The following is a 20,088-nucleotide window of genomic DNA, read 5'->3' as shown; positions in this document are numbered from 1 at the left end:
ATCATAACGTGTCTAACAGTCTCGATATGGCCTTTGGGAAAAAACACTAAATCTTAGGTAGGTAAAAGCCCCTACTAATGCCATTGTCTTCCTGTCTTACTCTTTAAAGTAACAAACATCCAGTTTAATTAGTTCTCCCGAGGTAACTTTTTTCTTAAATTTATTTGATAGGACAGAATGAAATTGAGAGAGATGGGGAGATAGACAGGGAGAGAGACAGAGACACCTGCAGACCTTCACCGCTCATGAAGTGTCTGTGCTTAAGTGGGAATTGGGGACTCGAACCCAGGTCCTTGCACAGGTCATTACGCATGATAGTATGTGTACTTAACTGGGTGCACCACCACCTGGCCCCCTCTTTTTAAGTGCATTAACAATGCTTTACAAAATTTTAAGTTTTCAGGGGTACAGTTTCGTACCCTCTATCATGATGAGATAAGACTGAAAGAGAAGGACAGATAGCAGATGATCTCATCATAAGTGGAAATTAAGAAGCAAGAACAGGCAGGGGAAACCCAAGATAGCACTTGGACTGGGTGTGGTGTGCTGCAGCAAAGCTAAGGGCTCTGGGGAAGCAGAGAAAGGGATAAGATGGGATGGGAGTGTGGTGGGTTCCTGGGGCTTGATGGTGGAAAAGGCTCTAGGTTGGGGGAGAGAGTTCTTGTAGACACCTGTCATGGGGAGATGAGAAGTTGTACCAATGTGACAACAACTCAAATGTAAACTATTAAACACCACCCCATAAAGAAAAACTTTTTTTCATACCCTCACATTGTGTGTGTGTGTGTGTGTGTGTGTGTGTGTGTGTGTGTGTGTGTGTGTCCGTCCACATTGTCCTTCATGGTTGTGTAAGATGGGCCCTTCCTTTCCTCTCCTGTCTAGTGGCTGAGCTGCTGTGGCCCTCTAGCTGGCAGTTTGGTTCCTCTACTAAGCCCTGTGCTTTCCTCACTAAGTGCACTTGGGCACCGGACTGTTATCTGTGTCTTGAAGGAATTCCTTTTTTGGTTATTGCCTGCACTACGAATCCACTGCTTCTGGAGGCTGGTTTTTTTTTTTTCTTTTTGTTGCCCTTGTTGTTTATCGTTCTTGTTATTATTGTTGATGTTGTTATTATTGCTGTCACTGTTGGAGAGGACAGATAGAAATGGAGAGGGGAGAGAAAGGTAGACACCTGCAGACCTGCTTCACTGCCTGTGAAGCGACTCCCCTGCAGGTGGAGAGCTGGAGGGCTCGAACTGGGATCCTTTCTCTGGTCCTGGTGCTTTGTGCAATGTGCTCTTAACCCTCTGTGCTACCGCCCAGTCCTCAGAAGTTCTTCTTATTGTCACTAAGGTTATCACTGTGGCTCACTACTTTTCATGACGAAGCCATCATTCCTGAGGGCCATCCCCCCCTTTTTTTTTTACTTCCTTTCATTTGACAGATCAGTGCGAAATTGAGAGGGTAGGGGGTGGTAGAGTGAGAGACAAAGAGAAACACCTGCAGCACTGCTTCACCATTTGTGAAGCTTCCCCCTGCAGTCTTGAGGCAATTCCACCACAGTTTAGGATGGTAACAAGATTGCTCTTCATATTTAAAGTTTGAATAATGTCTTTGCCTTTTATTATTATTGTTATTTTTTCCTACCAGAGCACTTGCTCAGCTTTGGCTAATGGTGGTACTGGGGATTGAACCTGGGACCTGAGAGCCTCAGACATGAGAGTCTCTTTGCATAACCACTAAACCACTATGCTGTCTCCCCCCCCCCCCCACCATTTCTTATTAAAAGCAGTGGCTTCTAGTTTATGGGAGAATAAAAGGAAGAGATTACTAATAGGTAGCAACATCGAGTTGAATAGGTGTACATTATGGATTGGATCAGTTTTAATTGTTCTTCTGAGATCGATGCAGTAGGAGAAATTGTTGAGGCTTATACATTATCAAGAACTCCCTGAGACTGTGGTGTGTGTGCTTTTTTTTTTCCAGTTTAATAACCCACTTTCTATTAATTTCCACTTAGCCAACTGTACTTTGAACTGGGAATTTGATGGCAATTGAGTTTTGACTGTGCCTTCTCTTTACCAAGGGAAAGTGCGAGTGCCGGAGGAATTGAAGTTTCCTCACGCCTGCTGTGTCGGCATTGCTTCGCAGACACATCTCAGCGTACTAAACCCGACTGACCGCTGGCTGCAGGTCAGCGTTGGGGTTCTCAGCATTACTATTAATGGTGAAAAGGTAAGCTGTCTTAATCTTGATCCTTCTACTTAGCAATTTCCTGATGGTTGATGCTGAATTTCTCTTTCCTTTAGTATTTCTTCTTCGGGGAGTCTGCCACCCCCACACACCATTTGTACCTGTCCACAGTCACCAGAAAGGCGTCTTTTCCTTGTGTCCCCCCCCCCCCCCCCCCGGTTCGCAGTATTTCTTTCTTCCTTTTTAAAAAAATTTTTTTTTATTATTTACTTTCCCTTTTGTTGCCCTTGTTTTTTATTGTTGTTGTAGTTATTGTTGTTGTTGATGTGGTTGTTGTTGGATAGGACAGAGAGAAATGGAGAGAGGAGGGGAAGACAGAGGGGGAGAGAAAGACAGACACCTGCAGACCTGCTTCACCACCTGTGAAGCGACTCCCCTGCAGGTGGGGAGCTGGGGGCTCAAACTGGGATCCTTATGCCAGTCCTTGCGCTTTGCACCACGTGTGCTTAACCCGCTGTGTTACCGCCCGGCCCCCCTTTCTTTCTTTTTTTAACTATTGCAGTTTATTATTTTTTTTACCAGAGCACTGCTCAGCTCTGGCTTATGGTGGTGTGGGGGGTTGAACTTGAGACTGGATGGAGCCACAGGCATGAGACTCTGTTTGCATAACCATTATGCTATCTACCCCCCACCCCCGTTTGTAGTATTTCAGTATAAGAAGTGAAAGCGAGGTGTCTCAGTTCTCAGCAGTTGTTATTTACTAATCCCTATATTTCATTGTTATTTATTAAGTCATATAAGCATGCTTTTATTAAGTCATATAAGCATGCTTTTATTATTACTTAAACCACTGAAAGCTGTTTGTATCCCCTTGTCAGTTGTTGTAAATTAACTTACAAAGAGGTAAGGGGGTTGGGGCTGCTTGTGGCGCTTATAGAAGGATTCACAGCGGGAGCTGGGAACTGGTTTAATCAATACACAGTTTATTAGGGCGAAACAGGTAAAAGGCAAAATAAGCAACTATCATCAAGGGTTAAGCGTACCGCTAGGTCTATAAAGTCTGAATATGGTTATCAAAGTTTAGTCCCATAAGATAAACGATTATCAGCTCTGGTAAAGGTTGCTCATGGCTGTAGAGGGGTCTAAAAGTTTACCGGCTAGCAGAGTCACACGTGCTCAGTTCCCAGGAGAAGTAGACATGGCGGACACCTGACCAGAGGAAGCTTCTGACCAGAAGCAGCAGCAGCAGCAACCAGCCAGAAAGAGCCCACGTGCTCAAACTCCCTTGCTTTTTTATACATTCCCTTCTCCGAAGCACCTCCTCAGGGTAAGGTCATTTGTGTGCTAATAGCCCCAAACTCCTGCTGGGGTCACCACAGTCAGTTTATGTTAAATTTGACTCAATGAAAGTTTTTGTCAAAAAAAAAAAGAAACAAGCTATTCTTGAGACTTGTAACTTCATTTAGTCACTGGAATCTTCTTTTTCAATTATTTATTTATTTCTATTTTATTTACTTAGTTTTAATGAGAGAGATGCAGTGAGAAAGACACAGAGTGAGACCATAGCACTGACCCGCTTTGGATTATGGTGGTGCTGGGGATTGAACTTGGGGCTTCAGAGCCTCAAGCATAAAAGTCTTTTGTGGAACCATTATGTTGTCTCCCTAGCCCTGGAATCTTTTTTACTAGTTTATCTTATTCGTGCTTAGATGGTGCTTTGAAATACTTGAGACTAAAGTCTGATCATCAGCCTACAGTGAGGGTCTCTTATGTGGTCAGCTGCAGCTACTTGAGTTCTAGACTTTTAAAAAATATTTTATTCTCTTTTGTTGCCCTTATTGTTTTATTGTCGTTGTTGGATAGGACAGAGAGAAATGAAGAGAGGAGGGGAAGACAGAGAGGCGGAGAGAAAGACAGACATTTGGAGACCTGCTTCACCACTTGTGAATCGACTCCCCAGCAGGTGGGGAGCCGGGGCCTTGAACCGGGATCCTTACGCCGGTCGTTGACTTTGCGCCATGTGCACTTAACCCACTGTGCTACCGCCTGACTCCCTGACTTTTTTATCTTTATTTTATTTACTGGATAGAGACAGCCAGAAATCGAGAGGGAAGGGGGTGATAGAGAGGGAGAGACAGAGAGACACCTGCAACACTGCTTCACCACTTGCAAAGCTTTCCCCCTGCAGGTGGGGACTGGGGGCTCGAACCTGGGTCCTTGTGCACTCAAGCAGGTGCGCCACCACCCAGCCCCTTGAGTTCTAGGCTCCTTAGTTTCCTTTTCCAAATGCACACTGCTGTGAGCACCAGAGCATGAGGAGTGAGAAACCTGCCCAGCAGCTCTTGCTTTGGAGTGTTCCGGTTTTGCGACTGCTACTTGCCTCTGTAGACATGTGTCCTCTTCCTCTTCCTTCCTAGCAGTAGCCTTATTGACTGTCTGTCCTCTCCCTCTTTCTCACAGACACTCTGCCATTTTTGATTTGTAACTCATAGTGATTTACAAGATCAGAAGATTACAGAGTATATGGTTCCATCCCATAGTTCTGTGCCCCTGTGTATTCTCTCTCTCTCTTTAATATTTGTTAAATACTTTTTATTTTGTTGGAGACAGAAATCGAGAGGGAAAAGGGAGATAGAGACTTCTAGCACTGCTTCCCCAGTCATGAAGTTCCCCCACAGGTGGGGCCTGGGGACTTGAGTCCAAGCTGTTGGTGGTAGCGAGTGTGTGCCACCTCCCAGCCTGTGTACTTACTCTCTTCTCAGACCGCTCGCTCTACCTCTTCCCTCTTCTTTCTGTGATCCTGACGTTAGATGAAAGCAAGTGGTTGGGGGAGAGCTGGAGGGTGGATGAAGAGGAGAGCCTTTCCAGAGCCTTGTGGCCTGCAGTGTTGTGTCTGGAAAAGGAGTCAAAAAGAAGGTACTTATTCCCAGGGAGAAGGGACCCAGAATAATACGTTTTAAGGCATAGCAAGGACCTTTGAGATCAGCCTGATTCCCTGTGTTGTACAGCTGCAGAGACCAGATCCAAGAACCATCAAGGAAGTGTCAAGGCAGTGCTGCCATTGTCTGTGACATGGTCAGGGAAAGTGAATATATAGATGTGTTCGCTTTACTATAAACCAAGAATACACACTTTTATTTTCATAAGCCTTTATAATATTGACTAATTTACTTGACAGATCATAAGTTATAAGTCTTGGAGCATATTTGAAGATGTAATGGATTATAATTATAGTGACTAGGAAAGGGACTCTTAAATTAGTTGATTCTATTTCTCGCTGTTCAATGTAAAGCATTTTTTAATGAGCCATGTGGCGCTCTCTCTGGATTTTTCTCTTTCTCATTCTAGGTGGATCTTTCGGCATATCCTTGCTTAGTTTTCAAGAATAAAATTATCGTAAGACCTCATTCCACAGAAGAAATAAAAGTACTTTTCATCCCCTCTGATCCTGGGATTTTTAGATGTATATTCAGTGTGGCTTCATGGCCATTTTCTGCTGATTCTGACACAATAGTACAAGCAGAAGCCTTGGCAAACAGAGTCGTTCTCACTGCACTTGCTGAGACACCTGTGATTGAGGTAACTGTTCGACGTAGCTTTGCTGTGCCTGGGACTTTAGTGAGTGCCCTTTACTTCAGGAGTCATGTCTGAGGGGTAATGATCCTGTGGGGGAGGTGTCCCAAAGCTGCTGTCTAGCCAAACATTATCATATTCCTGTGGTCCTGGAATAGTGATAAAGTAATAAAGCTTTGGACTCTCAAGCATGCGGTCCTGAGTTCGATCCCCGGCAGCACATGTGCCCGAGTGATGTCTGGTTCTTTCTCTCTCTTTTTATCTTCCTCATTAATAAATAAGTAAAATCTTTAAAATATATAATCTTCATATTCCTAAGTCTCTCTGTTGCTTTACAGAAGCACATAGAAGCCTGTTATGATTATTATAAAGCAAAGGATGACAGTTAACTTTTTTTTTTAAATCCGGTTTCTGTGAAGTAATTTGATACATGGTGAGGAGCATACCATGTTAAAAAGAGAGAAGCTTATTTGCTAGCTGAAAATAGTTCCTCTTCACTCCTTCTTGCGGAAGTGAAAGAAACTAGGTCTAGTCGAGATAAGGAAGTGACACTCAGCCCTGACTCCATATTGGGATAACACTAGTTTCTTGTTTGTTTTTGTTTTTTAGATGTTTACTATTTATTTCAGATAGAGACCGAAATTGAGAGGGGAAGTGGGTGATAGAGTGATAGACACCTGCAACTCTGCTTCGCCACTCATGAAGCTTCCCGCTCCCCCTACTCTCCCCCCCCCCCCCCCGCAGGTGGGGCCAGGGGCTTGAACCCCAGTCCTTGCACGCTGTACTGCGTGTGCTTTACCGACCGCACCACCTAGCCCCGACACTACATTTTAAATGTACCCTGATATCTTAGGGTCATGACTACATCTCAGTAATTTTGAAATCTCAGCTAAGGATTACAAACTCCAGCACTACTTAACAGTAACTGTCTTGGTTGTGACTGAAGTTCGCACTGATGTGCTGAACAAGAACAAATAATGTGAGAGCAGGAAAAGCGGAACAGCTGTTAATTAGGATTTTAAAAATGTGGATCAAATCTAACATATTCGCTAACCATACTCAACAGTGGTTACTGAACTGCTAAAGTGACTTTGTTGTTTCATTCAGCAAAACTATAATTGTGATTTTTAGAGATGGGCGTGTCTGAATGAGGGGCAGGACAGCTTTTGTATCGCACACTTGGCTTCCATTTCTCGTTCTTTAAAATTCACCCAAACAGAATTTAACATTTACTTCTGTAGAAAACAGCAATTGTGGAAGGACTCAGAGACACTTGTTGTATAATTTACAACCCTTTTTATTTTTTAACTTAATTTTATTTATTTATTCATTCATTCATTCATTTATTTTTTAATTGCCACCAAGGCTATTGCTGGGGCTCAGTGCCTGCAAGATTAAGCCAACACTCCCATTGGCCCTTTTCTCTCCTTTTCACTAAATCTTCCCATCTTCTCCCTCTCTTTATATGCAGACCAAGAGAAATGGAAACGGAAAGGAAGCACAGAGAGAGAGAGAGAGAGAGAGTGTGTGTGAGTCACCTGTGGCCCTGCTTCACCACTCATGAAGTGTTCCCCTGCAGGTGGGGACCAGGGGCTTGAACCCAGGTCCTGGTCATGGTAATGTGTGTGCTGTCAGGGCGCCCCACAGCTCAGTCCCTGTAACTACCTTTAATGCCGACTCTATTTAACACTCAAAAGGGCAGTGATAAGAACATAAGCTGTGATCTTTAATCATGTTATTTTTTAATAAGCCGTCCCCCCCATTGTTAGGTAGAAACAGAAAAGGATGATGTTCTCGATTTTGGTGACCTGACTTACGGAGGCTGGAAAGCTCTTCCACTAAAACTGAGAAACAAGACACATGCAGTTGTACCAATCAGACTTATTATTAATGCTGTAAGTACTAATATACAGTGAGGAATCCCTTTGTAGAGTGCAATCATTTGAAATTGTAGATGCTATAAATATTGGTTAGTACTATTACAAAAGCAAATTTTTAAAAATAATAATTTATTTATTCATTCCCTTTTGTTGCCCTTGTTGTTTTATTGTTGTAGTTATTGATGTCATCCTTGTTGAATAGAACAGAGAGAAATGGAGAGAGGAGGGGAAGACTGAGAGGGGGAGAGCAAAATAGACAGCTGCAGACCTGCTTCACCGCCTGTGAAGCGACTCCCCTACAGGTGGGGAGCCAGGGGCTCGAACCGGGATCTTTACACTGGTCCTTGCACTTTGCGCCACCTGGCGCTTAACCCACTGCGCTACTGCCCAACTCCCCCAAAGCAAATTTTTACTGTTAAGGACTATGTTAACAAACTGCATTCCACTAACATTATACTGCTGGCTTTACTGAAACTGGTTCTTTCTTCTGAACAGAATGCTGTAGCCTGGCGCTGCTTTACACTGTCCAAGGAACCTGTCCTTTCTTCTGGGAAAGGCACCCCGTACGCCAATGTGATTGCTCAGCTTGCGGCTCCTTCAGTGATCACCCACATGATGCCTGCCAGTTACGATGGACAGGTGGGTAAACTGGGTGAATGAAAGAGTTGGTTTAGGGTTTTGTTGGCTTGTTTCATACCGGAGCCTTGCTCAGCTCTGGCTGATTGGTGGTGCTGTGGATTGAACCTGAGACCTCGGAACCTCAGGCTTGCGAGTCTTTTACAAAGCCATTATGCTTATCTGCCTAACCTGAAGGCTGGTTTAGAATGGAGGAAGTTGCTGAAGGATACTCTTCTTAAGACTTTATTTTAATTAAGTTTAGCTTATTTATTGGATAGAGACAAATTGAAAGTAGAGGGGGGAGGGAGACACACACACACATCCGCAACACTGCTTCACCACTTGTGAAGTTTTCCCCTTGCAGAAGGGGACCAGGGGCTTGAACCCAGGCCCTTGAACATTGCCACCACCTGGTCCCTCACTGAGATTTTTTTTTTAAATTTCTTTACTGTGGAATTAGTGTTTTCCATTCGACAGTAAATACAATAGTTTGCACATGCGTAACATTCCCCAGTCCCCTCACTGAGATCTTAATGCTGTGTGCCTTGTTTTCTCTCACAGGATCCAGTTCTGATGGTTTGGGTTCTTTTCCATAGCCCCCCAAAGCAGGTTCCTTCTTCAGGTATCATTTCTTTTTTTTTTTATTGTTGTTGTTATTGATGTCATCGTTGTTGGATAGGACAGAGAGAAATGGAGAGAGGAGGGGAAGACAGAGAGGGGAGAGAAAGACAGACACCTGCAGACCTACTTCACTGCCTGTGAAGCGACTCCCCTGCAGGTGGGGAGCTGGGGGCTCGAACCTGGGTCCTTACACCGGTCCTTGCCCTTTGCTTTCAGGTATCATTTCTACACTTGGTGAGAATCGCTTTCCTCTATAGTCAGTGGATCACAAAATGGAGGCTAATTTCTTCCATCAGTAAATGTGAATTTGTTAAATATTTTGTTGTTTTAAAAATAGGGCAGAGGGCATACTATTCTGGATCAGATCCTTGCAAGTGTGGTAGTCCAGACAAATACCAGAATCTTACTTTGGGTGGGGGGCCGGGTAGTGGCACACATGGTTAAGTGCACATATCATTGAACAAACACAAGGGCCCGGCAAAGTCCACTGCCCTCTTGTAAACTCATGTCTCTACTTCTTTCTTTCTTTCTCTCTTTCTTTCTTTTAATTATCTTTATTTATTAATTGGATAGAGACAGTCAGAAATCGAGAGGGAAGGGAGGGATAGAGAGGGTGAGAGACAGAGAAACACCTGCAGCCCTGCTTCACCACTTGTGAAGCTTTCCCCCTGCAGGTGGGGACTGGGGCTTGAACCTGGGTCCTTGTGCATGGTAACATGTGCGCTCAACCAGGTGCGCCACCAGCTGACCTGGTCCCTCATGTCTGTACTTCTGTGATTTTAACGCAAAAGAAAAAAATCTTGCTTGAGATTTCTTACCTCTGAAGGCGTAGTGTTGGGCCACTCACTGATGGTATTTATAATGAAAATAACTCTGATGTCTGCACTAAAAGTCTGAACTTCTATAGAAATCCTTGACTCCGCAGAAGAATTCTTGGCAAGAGTTGATGTTGAAGTCGATAGCCCAAACCCAACATCCGCCATTAAGAGCGTAGGTCTTCGAGCAAGAATAGGAGTGGCTAGAATACATGCTCCAAAAGACTTGCAGGTACTTCTTTCTTTGTCACTATTGTATTTCCAGTTTGTTTCCTTCTAACCGCGACAATATTTTTAAGTGCTGTCTTTACTCCATCCTCCAGACTATTCATTTGTTTGCCAGTGTGGCTTCCTCAACAAAACAGCATCTACCTTTGAAAAATGCTGGGAATATTAGTGTTTACTTAGATATCAAGGTAAGAATTCGTGTCTGTAACAGAGTACTGTAACAGAGTGCTTCTTCAGACTTTCAGACAGTGATTATCTCCTCACATCCTGAAGGTTGCTGTGCCACCTGCCTTGTCTAAATACTGTGGAGCAGTTGTACAGTCTGCACAAATGCTCTCAACCTGAGTGTTACCCTAGTGGAAACTAGAAGACAAGAAACTTGAACTTTGATGGCTCCTATGTTATACCGAAGAACTAAGTTCAAGTGTGTGTTTTGCGGTGGCTCAGTGGAGATGGAGGAGGGTGGTCCACACACATAGATGTCCACAGATGGAGACTGTAGAGACTAGGGGTTGGGTGAGAGGGTGTCAATGTGAACAGCAGAGGGGATGTGGCAGGAGGTAAAAGTTTGCCATGGAAGAGGATGGAGGACAGTAATGGACAGGAGGGGCCAATAACCTGTTGGTAAAAGGGAGAAAGTATGGAAGACAAAGAGAGTAACTAAAAGCTCTGATTTGTAAGTAAGCATTAATTACAATTATGTGAATATGTTTTAGCTCCCGGGTCAAGGAAGTCACTTTTCAGTGAACCCAGAGAAGTTATTTCTTAAGCCTGGAGAAGAACAGGAAGTTATCGTTGCATTTGCTCCAAAGGATCCCAAAGCCTCTGAGGAGAGGTAATATAATGTGTGTGTAGTGGCAGCTTTTTTCTTAAATTTCTTTATTGGGGGATTAATGGTTTATAGTCGACAGTAAAATACAATAGTGTGTACATGTGTGACATTTCTCAGTTTTCCACATTTCCATTCAGCCACTACTAGGTCCTCCTCTGCCATCATGTTCCAGGATCTGAACCCCCCACCCTAGCGTCTTTTACTTTGGTGCAGTACACCAACTCCAGTCCAAGTTCTGCTTAGTGTTTTCCCTTCTGATCTTGTTTTTCAACTTCTGCCTGTGAGTGAGATCATCCCATATTCATCCTTCTCTTTCTGGCTGATCTCACTTAACATGATTCCTTCAAGCTCCATCCAGGACGAAGTGAGAAGGTGACCTCACCATTTTTAATAGCTGAGTAGTATTCCATTGTGTATGTAGACCACAACTTCCGCAGCGTGTAGTGGCAACTTTTTACACATCTGTCAAAATAGCCATTTATTTATGTCCTTTACCCATCAGCCTGGAATATTAAAGTACCTGTCTTTACCTTACCTAGTAGATGGTATAAATAACCATTTAAGCTCTTCTTTCAGCCTTGGGTTTTGGTTTTGTTTGTTTGTTTTTTCTTCTGTTTATTAAGAATCTCCATTTACAACAGCTTGAATTGAAAATAGCACTGTTTTCAAATACATTCTAATGAAAATAAATAATGTCAACTTTGATATTTCTCATTAACTTTCTCTTAAGAAAGCCTTGCCAGGTATTTTTTTCTATGCTTTTCTCCCATTCCTGATCCAGACCTGTAACTTTCTGGCACCAAACTGAAAAAGGTGAAAGCCACCACGTTCAAACAGTCAGAGCCATCGTCATGACTTGTTAGGTGCACCTAACATAGAAACACACTGTCCTGAGACACACATGACCTGTGTTCTGCTTGGCTCCAGTGCCGTACTGTGCTCCTGCTGTCTCTGTGGCCTTAATGGAGAAGAGTCAGTCTACACATGCGTTGATGCTTTGCCAGTCACGCCTGCCATCAACTCCATTAGGTTAATTTCACTGGGAAAACCCTTTTCAGTGCTTCCCAGGTTCCTCATAAGTATGCAGCAGCATTCCTGTAACATACGAACTCCTTCCCCTCTCCAGATGGTTTTGTGGCAGTCTCCTTCTTTGTCTTTTCTGGAGTAGAAGTCCTAAGAGTGGGACTGTCGCAATTGCATCCTCAGCACCAAATTCGGTGGTGGACAGGCGAAGCTTGTGGGAAAGAACTGTCAAGTGAATTAAATTCTGGACATTCAACTTAGATTGCTTTTCTGTTTTGTTTTTGTTAGGATCCTGAAAATATTTGTGCAGCCACTTGGACCTCAGTATGAAGTTGTGTTAAAAGGTGAAGTCGTTTCTTCAGAAAATAAACCCCTGACTCCTGGCTCTTGCTCCGATAGTCCATCAATTTTATCCAATAAACAGTTTATGGCTTGGGGAGGTGTCCCTCTTGGTAGAACACAGTAAGTATGCACAGAGCACCATTTAATGCTGTTCTCTGTCATCCTGATTAGGAGCTTCAGGGCTTTTAGACTTGAATTAAAATATCCAGTGCTCTTCAAATCTTTCTATCCTGAATTTAAAGTTCTTCATTAAAATTCTTTTTTTAAAAATTAATCCCCCCCCCATTAGTTTTTAGTTTCCTGAGTCTCCTGGGTGAATTCTCTGCTGACTGTTAAAAGTATCTTAATTCTTTCTCTGGAAAGCACTATAGAAAGTTTCAAAGGGGGTCGTTTAAAAGGGGGCCACTCAGTTGACTTAGGAGTAGAACACATGTCTGAGGCCATTGTTGAAAACCCAGAACCACATATCATGGAGCAGTGCTCAGAGGTATATATGTATCTGTCTGTCTCTCTCCCTCCCACCCTCCTCTCTCCTTTCATTTCTCTGTCGGACACACAGAGGAAGAAGTTGGGCCAGTGAATAGCTCACGTGGACAGTGTGCTGCTTTGCCATGTGTGCAGTCCCCGTGTCAGCCTAGCCCTCATCACATGGAAGTGTGTGATCTCCTCAGTGTTGTGATGTCTTTGACTCTCTCTGCCTTTTTGTCTCTGTCTAGCAAAAGGGAGGGAGGGAGGGAGGGAAGAAGAGATGGAAGGGGAGAAAAATAATTGGAGAAGTTTAAGAATTTAAGTCTATGGAGCCAGGTGGTGGCACAGCTGGTTAAGTGCACATGCCACAAAGTGCAAGGTGCGTAAGGATCCCGGTTCAAGCCCCTGGCTCCCCACCTGCAGAGGAGTTGCTTCGTGGGTGGTGAAGCAGGTCTGCATTTGGCTTTCTCCCCCTCTCGGTCTTCTCCTCCTCTCTCCATTTCTCTCTGTCCTCTCCAACAACGGCAGCAATAATAACAATGACAATAAACAACAAGGACAACAAAAGGGGAAAAAAAAAAAGAATTTAAATCTACTGGGTGATAACTTAATACCTTTTAAAAAAACTCAACGTATTTTTAAAAAACATTTATTGGATAGAGACAGAAATTAAGAGTGGAAGGGAGGAGAGGGAGAGAGGAGGCCAACCTGCAGCCCTGCTTCCCCACTCGTGAAGCTTTCCCTCTGCAGGTGGGGGCCAGGGGCTTGAACCTGGGCTCTTGTGCAGTGTAACGTGTGCTCACCAGGTGTGCCACCGCCCGGCACTTTATATTTCATGCTATAAGAAGTGTAAGGGGTCTTCAGTAGAGCAAGTAGGTTATCCTAGTTAAATGTAAATTATACCTTTATTCTTATTTTGTATTTAGTCACGCGTTATGCATAACTCTGAGTTAATTGGCATGGGGCTAGGAGATAGCTCAGCTGAGACAGCACACCGTTCGCCATCCTCAAGGACCTGGGTTTGAGCCTCCTTCACCACAAGGAAGCACCTGCCCAGGGGAAACTTCACAAGCAGTGAGATAGTGCTGTGATGTCTCTTCTCTTTCTCTTCCTCTCGGTCTTTCAACCTCTGTTTCAAAAGAAGGGAGAAAGAGAGAGGAGCAGACAGGCAGGCAGACAGAGTCTGCCCAGTGCAGTGGAATTAGCGAAATAACAACATCAACAACAATAATAATAATATACCTTTTCTTCATAAGGCTAGCAACATAGCTATTTTAAAAATTATTTTGAAGTTGTTTTTTAGACTCATTTATTTATTTGAGTGAGAAAAGCACCCAGTGTATCACTGTGGTACTTATGATTCCGGGGCTGAAGCTTTGCTTTTAGATCCGGTGCTGTCGCCACTGTGCTGCCTCTTGAGCTACTAGTTGTTTTTTGGTTTTTTTTTTAACCACCCTCAAACATAACACAACTTGGGTAATTATTAATCCTGAATGTTTACTCTCACACTTTGCTCTTTTTTGTACTTGTCCCATATGCTTTATCTGTACATTTGCATCTGACTAATTAGAAACTTGTGGCTAAATTTCTACTATAGGTGTGAAAAATTGCCTCTATAAAGTCATAATTTTGTCACTGCGTAAAGGATCTAGTTGAACTTCCTTGTTGGTAGATTTTTATCTATCTGTTTATCCATTTGTACCTTGTCGTGGTCCAGAGACAGTTTGAAGACTCACAGTAATATAAAAGCAGTTAAGTGGCAGGTGTCCTAGGAAAATAAGGCACACTCATCTCACTTGGATTTTGTTCATTTGGATTTTCACGATTAGCGCTTTGAAGGCAGGTAATGCCTAAAAGATACAATGTGAAGGGCTAGGGGGTGGTGCTCATGTTACTGTGCTCAAGAACTCGGCTTCAAGTGTCTCTCTTTATCTCCCCTTTCCCTCTCGATTTCTCTATCTCTGTCCAGTAAAATAAAAGTAAATAAAATATTATTTAAAAGATATACTGTAAGTAGTAAGCACACCAAAGGTGCTAAGGAGAAAGATTAAGCAACAAACATTTCTCTATTAAAGATGAGTCTTGGGAGTCGGGCAGTAGCGAGGCGGGTTAAGCGCATGTGGCACAAAACACAAGGACCAGCATAATGATCTCGGTTCAAGCCCCCGGCTCCCCACCTGCAGGGGAGTCGCTTCACAGGCGGTGAAGCAGGTCTGCAGGTGTCTGACTTTCTCTCCCCCTCTCTGTCTTCCCCTCCTCTCTCCATTTCTCTCTGTCCTAACAACGATGACATCAACAACAACAATAACTACAACAATTAAAAAAAAACAAGGGCAACAAAAGGGGGGGAAAAAAAAGATGAGTCTTGAATGTGTAGCTTTAAAAAGGTAGCCTTCTAAGACTAAGCAGAGTTGGTTCTGGGCTGCTAACATGTGTGCAGTCAAACATTGCAGTCACATTTAATGACTTGTTTTTAATAGAGCTGTAGGTATATTCATGGAGGAAAACAGTACTTAAAATATGTAATGATTTTCAGGCTTCAAAAACTAGCTTTGAGAAATAATTCTACGTCTGCAACCCAACATTTACGACTGCTCATTAGAGGAAAAGATCAGGACTGCTTCCAGGTTTGTGGAATGTATGGTCTTTTTGTCTTCTGTTCTTTCTGGATCCAGAGCATTGCGTATACAGATCATTTATCTTTGAATATTTTTGTTAGTGGAGTATTTTAGTTGTGCTGTAGTTTTGATTTATCTGGTACTAATTTTTAAATTGTAGCTTCATCACACATTCGGTTCAGAAGAGCAAGTGACCAATAGTTGTGAGATCAAAATTCACCCAAAAGAAGACATTAACATCTGTGTATTGTTTGCACCTACTCGACTGTCTTGTATGTTGGCTAGACTAGAAATTAAACAACCTGGAATTCAGTTACAGCCGGGTGTTAAGTTTACGGTAAGAGGATCTTAGAACTTTTTTTTTTCTCCCACAGAGTTCATGATATGTCATAACTGTTGTTGTAGTAGTGTAAAACTACATATATTGTGCTTTTAAAAAGTCAAAATACCTAATTACCCAGATTGTAGACAAGTTGGGGAGTTGTAACTTTGTGTTTATGTAACAATCTTTTATGAGTTTTTTATACTCATTTATTTGGTGAGACAGAGAAATTGAGAGGGAAAGGAGGGAGATAGAAGAAGAAAGACAGCTGTGAAGCTTCCCCGCCTGCAGGTGGGACCAGGAGCCTGTGTCCTTATGCGTGATAATGCGTGCACTCAACCGGGTGTGCCACCACCAGCGCCTCTAGTGTTTTTTAAAATCACTTTATTAGTGGGGAATAATGGCTTAGAAGACAGCCGTCACAGGAGTAGTGTCTCGCCACCCTGTGACAGGTGTCCACACACCACTCCCGCCTCCACCATCACGCACTTGGGTGTCCCGCATCCTCTCTTCCTCCTTCCCTCCCTCTTGAGAGTCCGTAGTTCTGTCTGCCACAATAGACTAGACTCAGTTTCACCTGTATTTTACCTCTCTTTGTCTAATACTTGTAAGTTACATTTCAGTTGAATAGTTTTGAAATGTACCCAGATTTTAGGAACATGTGGTACAGATTCAGACAGAGCTGTTTTATAAAGTATTAATTTTCTAAGTAAATTTTATTATTTTTTAGATTTTTTTTTTAGAATCCCATTTGCTAATGTTTTTCCAAACACCAAGAATACAAAGATAATTTTTTTTTTTTGGTCTTTGCTAGAATAACTAGGAAAAATGATGCTAGGTCATTTTTTTTTTCTAATTTTATTTTCATTTTATTTATTTATTGGATAGTGACAGACAGAAATTGAGAGCAGGGGGGGGGCAGAGAGGATGAGAGAGGCAGAGAGACACCTGCAGCCCTGCTTCACCACTCGTGAAGCTTTCCCCCTGCAGGTGGGGACCAGGGGCTTGAACCCGGATCCTTGCGCACTGTAACGTGTGCACTTAACCAGGTGTGCCACCACCTGACCCCACTAGGTCATTTTTGTGAGTACATTCAGAGCAGTGTGATAAAATTGATAAATCAGTGAGAAGGGAGAAGGAGATAGTTAAGTGAAACTTTCTGTATCAATGTGCCCATCTTAACACAGCACCGCTGTTTAGCAGTGAACTAGGACTAACATTCTGATCCTGCTTCTAGTATCAAAGAGAGGGAATGTGATGAATTACAAGATTAAACAGCAACTTTTGAGGTATTGTTAAAAGACAGGTGATTACTTTTGGAGGAGATTACTTTTGGCAAATAACAGCTGTCTTTTACGTTGGAGCTTGGCAGAACTTCTGGAGAGCCTATCACTGGGCCACGTGAGCCTTGGTGGGTACTACCACTCAAAGATAGAAGGGGCCATCTTTAGAAATAGCATCCTCACGTGGGAGCCCAGGACATAATGCCAGAGTACGACATACAGCACATGGATGATGATACAGAACATGCAGCACATCTTGATGATCTGGTTTCAGAGATGAAGTGGCTTGTAAAGGTGGCCGGTCGGTATGTTTTAGACTATGCTGAAAATACTTAGACTAGTTTCAGGTCGAGTCTCTGGTTGAAAGTAGAACCTTGTGGTTTGAGGTCGAGCATTGTGTTTTGTTTTCCTTATTTTGTATATTTATTGAATAGAGTCAAATCAGAAGGGAAGGGGGAGAGAGAGAGAGAGAGAGAGAGAGAGACAGCTTTAGCATTGCTTCACTGCTCATGACGCTTCCTCCCTGCAGCTACGTGCTCAGCCAAGTACACCACCACCTGCCGCGGACCACCACAGTGGATGAGCAGCAGGAGGGTCAGGGGTCTTGAAGGCAACCTCCCCGGTGGGTCAGGAGTCGGCGCGAGGGAGAACAGATAGACACCACACTCTATTGGAGGGTGAATCTGGACTCATTTTAATAGTGAAACTGCTTTAGCTTTTATACTTTTTCCAGGTTACATTCATGTTGCCTAAATAGCCAGCTTAGTCTTGTGGCTTTGGCAGGCTACATGTTACTCCCCTATAACTGTAAAGAATGGTACAATGCTTAGTATCGCCCTGTTCTCAGGGGAGGGCATACCCAGAATTGTTTTTGACTTTTGCAGAGGGCTATTTCTATTATTAATCTTTTATGGGGGGGCATACAGATCTTTGCCTAGTTGAGGATCACTGCTCATCTAGGTCTGGTACAGTTTAACTATTAATCTTTTTTTGTTTCAATACGTCAATTTGTACCAGGGAGGCCTCAATCTCTGCATTCTTTCTATGAGGGGCAAGTCATAACATGACTTGTTTTGTCCGTCTACGTTGACCCACCTTCCCCACTTTCATAATGTAACTTTTTTTTTTTTAATATTTATTTTATTTATTTATTCCCTTTTGTTGCCCTTGTTGTCTTATTGTTGTAGTCGTCGTTGTTGGCTAGGACAGAGAGAAATGGAGAGAGGAGGGCAAGACAGAGAGGAGGAGAGAAAGATAGACACCTGCAGACCTGCTTCACCGCCTGTGAAGGGACTCCCCTGCAGGTGGGGAGCCGGGGTTCGAACCGGGATCCTTATGCCGGTCCTTGTGCTTTGCGCCACCTGCGCTTAACCCGCTGCGCTACGGCCCGACTCCCTATAATGTAACTTTCAAATATGCCCCTGTGTAAGGGAGAGGGGGTGCTTCTGACTCTCCATTCCCACCAGGCACTGCCAAAGCACTATTAATCAATTGTGACAGTATGATTATTTGTAGCAATAACGGGGGGAGAATGCGTCGACCCATTCTCGTCCTCCTGCCCAGCTTCTTTGAAGTCTGAATGCAGGTCCAGAGGAGATGACCCTGTCAGGCTCCCTGGCGATCGTGTCGGGGCGGCGCAACCACCCAACCTGGAACCCTCTGTTACGATAGTCAACAGTTTGTATAGTCATCCTCTTCAGACAGACCAAACGCCTAGGAGGAGTCCTAGCTGCTAGGTGACCTGTATTCTCAGAGGTGGATTTACTGCTGACCTCAGGTCCATATGAATATGGCTCAGCTCACAACAAGATGGATTATTAATACTGATGTGTCTGTGAGATGGGTGCCTGGCCCACTGGTGGAAGAGCACTTGGTGGTTCTAGGAATGAGAAGGGGGCCGTGCCGTGGTGCACCAGCTTAAGCGCACATTGTATGAAGAGTAAGAACCTGTAGAATCCCCACTTGCTTACTGTGCCATGCTGTCACCAGAGACCGCTTCACCTTCCGGGGAACACTTGACAATTTCGGAAGACATTTTTTTCTTTTTAGAATTTTAAGAGGGCTATTGATTACAAATTTAAATAGCTACACTTTGGTTCAGGATGGTAGACGAGAATGTCAAATCTGTTTAAGACACTGAAAGGTGTCATAACCTTCCCTGCAGTGAGTGGTTATCTGTCATTGGTCTCTTATGGTGTTTCACACACTAACACAGTGAGTTGACAGTAAGACAGAGACAGACACAGAATTGTGTGCTTACTAGCCGAGGCACAAGACAGAAAGTTATTGGGATTATATGAGATCGTGAGGCGATCCATCTTTTTTCCATTGTTGTTAGTTATTGTTGTTATTGCTGTTGTTGTTGGATAGGACAGAGAGAAATGGAGAGAGGAGGGGAAGACAGAGGGGAAGAGAAAGACAGACACCTGCAGACCTGCTTCACCACTTGTGAAGTGACTCCCCTGCAGGTGGGGAGCCTCGTGCTCAAACCGGGGTCCTTGGGCCGGTCCTTGCGCTTTGTGCCATGTGGACTTAACCCGCTGAACTACCGCCTGGCACTCCTGAGCTTGGCTTTTAAAACATACTGGAAGGTAAATAACTTTTGCAACTTTCTGATTTTTCTCTCAAGATAAAGTATTTAATATGCTAGACAGTGGACCAGGAAATAATTCACTTGGATAGTGCACTCTTTGCCATACACACAACTTGGGCCCGAGCCTCGTCCCACCGCACGAAGGGAGCTTCACTGCTGTGGTCTCTTTCATGCCTTCTCTTCCTCTCTACATTCTCTGTCTACATCTGCAGATGTGGACAGACAAACAAACAAAAAAACAAAAAAATATATACATATATGTACATATAAAATATGTATGTATAATCTGTTTTGATTTCTGCTTACATAGAGATATATAAAGATGTGTATATTTTATTCTTCTAGATTCCTCTGTCTGGATATGGAGGGACCAGTAATCTTATTTTGCAAGATGTTAAAAAACTATCTGACAGTTACCTGGTGACAGTGAAAGACTTAATACCTGGCCAAGAAAGTCGAATTGTTTTTTCTGTTCGTAACACTGGCTCTCGGGCAGCTTTTGTTAAAGCAGTAGGTTTTAAAGATTCTCAGAAGAATGTTTTGCTGGACCCTAAAATATTAAGGATTTTTCCAGATAAATTTGTACTCAAGGAAAGAACACAAGAAGTAAGTATAAAAATCTCTGCATCCTTTTACTCTGTAAGTAACTTACTTTTAGGTTAAAGTATAAACTCGATTTAAAAATATGTGCTCATTTTTA

General features: G+C 43.2%; 1 protein-coding gene across 7 annotated transcripts in view; it reads left to right on the top strand.

Moving 5' to 3' along the window:
- CEP192 (centrosomal protein 192) overlaps positions 1-20,088 on the top strand; it is a 105,064-nt gene that overhangs the window by 57,327 nt on the left and 27,649 nt on the right. For all 7 annotated transcript variants that reach the window (XM_060200621.1, XM_060200624.1, XM_060200626.1 and 4 more), the window contains 12 exons: positions 2,066-2,214; positions 5,521-5,751; positions 7,515-7,640; positions 8,121-8,264; positions 8,805-8,865; positions 9,772-9,911; positions 10,003-10,095; positions 10,624-10,742; positions 12,051-12,224; positions 15,109-15,199; positions 15,351-15,527; positions 19,734-19,994. In XM_060200621.1, the coding sequence (XP_060056604.1) occupies positions 2,066-2,214; positions 5,521-5,751; positions 7,515-7,640; positions 8,121-8,264; positions 8,805-8,865; positions 9,772-9,911; positions 10,003-10,095; positions 10,624-10,742; positions 12,051-12,224; positions 15,109-15,199; positions 15,351-15,527; positions 19,734-19,994 (1,766 nt within the window). The remainder of the gene's footprint in view (positions 1-2,065; positions 2,215-5,520; positions 5,752-7,514; positions 7,641-8,120; positions 8,265-8,804; positions 8,866-9,771; positions 9,912-10,002; positions 10,096-10,623; positions 10,743-12,050; positions 12,225-15,108; positions 15,200-15,350; positions 15,528-19,733; positions 19,995-20,088) is intronic.

Source organism: Erinaceus europaeus, chromosome 10 (assembly GCF_950295315.1).
Source record: "Erinaceus europaeus chromosome 10, mEriEur2.1, whole genome shotgun sequence".
In the NCBI taxonomy this organism is placed as follows: domain Eukaryota; kingdom Metazoa; phylum Chordata; class Mammalia; order Eulipotyphla; family Erinaceidae; genus Erinaceus; species Erinaceus europaeus.
This window is presented reverse-complemented; position numbering and strand designations above follow the sequence as displayed.